The 836-nt window shown below is 42.1% G+C and overlaps 1 protein-coding gene across 2 annotated transcripts in view; it reads right to left on the bottom strand.

The window, feature by feature from the left end:
• Nucleotides 1-65: 65 nt before the first annotated feature.
• LOC119586039 overlaps nucleotides 66-836 on the bottom strand; it is an 8,054-nt gene continuing 7,283 nt past the window's right edge. For both annotated transcript variants that reach the window (XM_037934744.1, XM_037934743.1), the window contains exon 4: nucleotides 66-600. In XM_037934744.1, coding sequence (XP_037790672.1) covers nucleotides 210-600 — 391 coding nt within the window. In that variant the 3' untranslated portion in view covers nucleotides 66-209. The remainder of the gene's footprint in view (nucleotides 601-836) is intronic.

Below are 836 nucleotides of genomic sequence, written 5' to 3'. Positions count from 1 at the left end.
CTTGATCCATGTACATTTTCCTTCTTTCATCTTTTCTTTGAAGTTGAAAATAAACAAACAGCAAATATGCAAAAAAAAAAGTATTTTTATTGAAAAATGAAACACCAGTCAACATCAGGGAACAGACATGAGCCTCGGCTTACAATGGATCATCAGTAAGGTCGGTCGCTTTCACAAACCACGGAAAGAGTAGAACTCAATCTTGCATTTCATTCGGTAATACTGGGGGTATCTACACTTGTATCTTCACTGGGACTTATAACAGGGCTGACGTCTTCACTCATTGCTTCGTCGGAACCGAAGCCGTAGCCATACGGGCACTCGAAGGTGTCAATGGCGTCGGGAGGAATGCATCCGTCGTATGTGATAGAGATTGTGCTTCGTGGATCCCTTACGGTGACGAGTTCGGTCATCGTTTCTGTGGCGAAGGTGATTCGCTCGAGGGTCAGCATGACGCGGCCGTCGGGGCCACTGCTGGTCAAGGTGTTGCAAGTTTTCTTTAGAGCGGCGTGGTCCTTCGGGAAAAGCGGTGACGTCTCCAGGGAGCTCTCAAGCTGGAGTTCCTTCGCATTCTTCCAAGGGTTTTTGGTTTGCGTAATTCTAGGAAAGAAATATATAGGATTAATGATTGACTGATCAGATTGTGAATAATGATAGGCCCCAATTTGCGAAGTTATACCATCCATTAAGTAATTTAAAAATTGCTACCTAGTACTGTATCACGTAATCAAACAATGACATAAATTTCGTGTTTACTTGATTTTGAAAATTTATCTCATATCACTCTTTATTTCAACACTACAGATTACCGTTATATTGTAAACTGCATGGTAAGT

Source organism: Penaeus monodon, chromosome 20 (genome assembly GCF_015228065.2).
Source record: "Penaeus monodon isolate SGIC_2016 chromosome 20, NSTDA_Pmon_1, whole genome shotgun sequence".
Taxonomy (NCBI): domain Eukaryota; kingdom Metazoa; phylum Arthropoda; class Malacostraca; order Decapoda; family Penaeidae; genus Penaeus; species Penaeus monodon.
The sequence above is the reverse complement of the archived record's forward strand: the minus strand, read 5'-3'. Positions and strand labels throughout refer to the sequence as shown.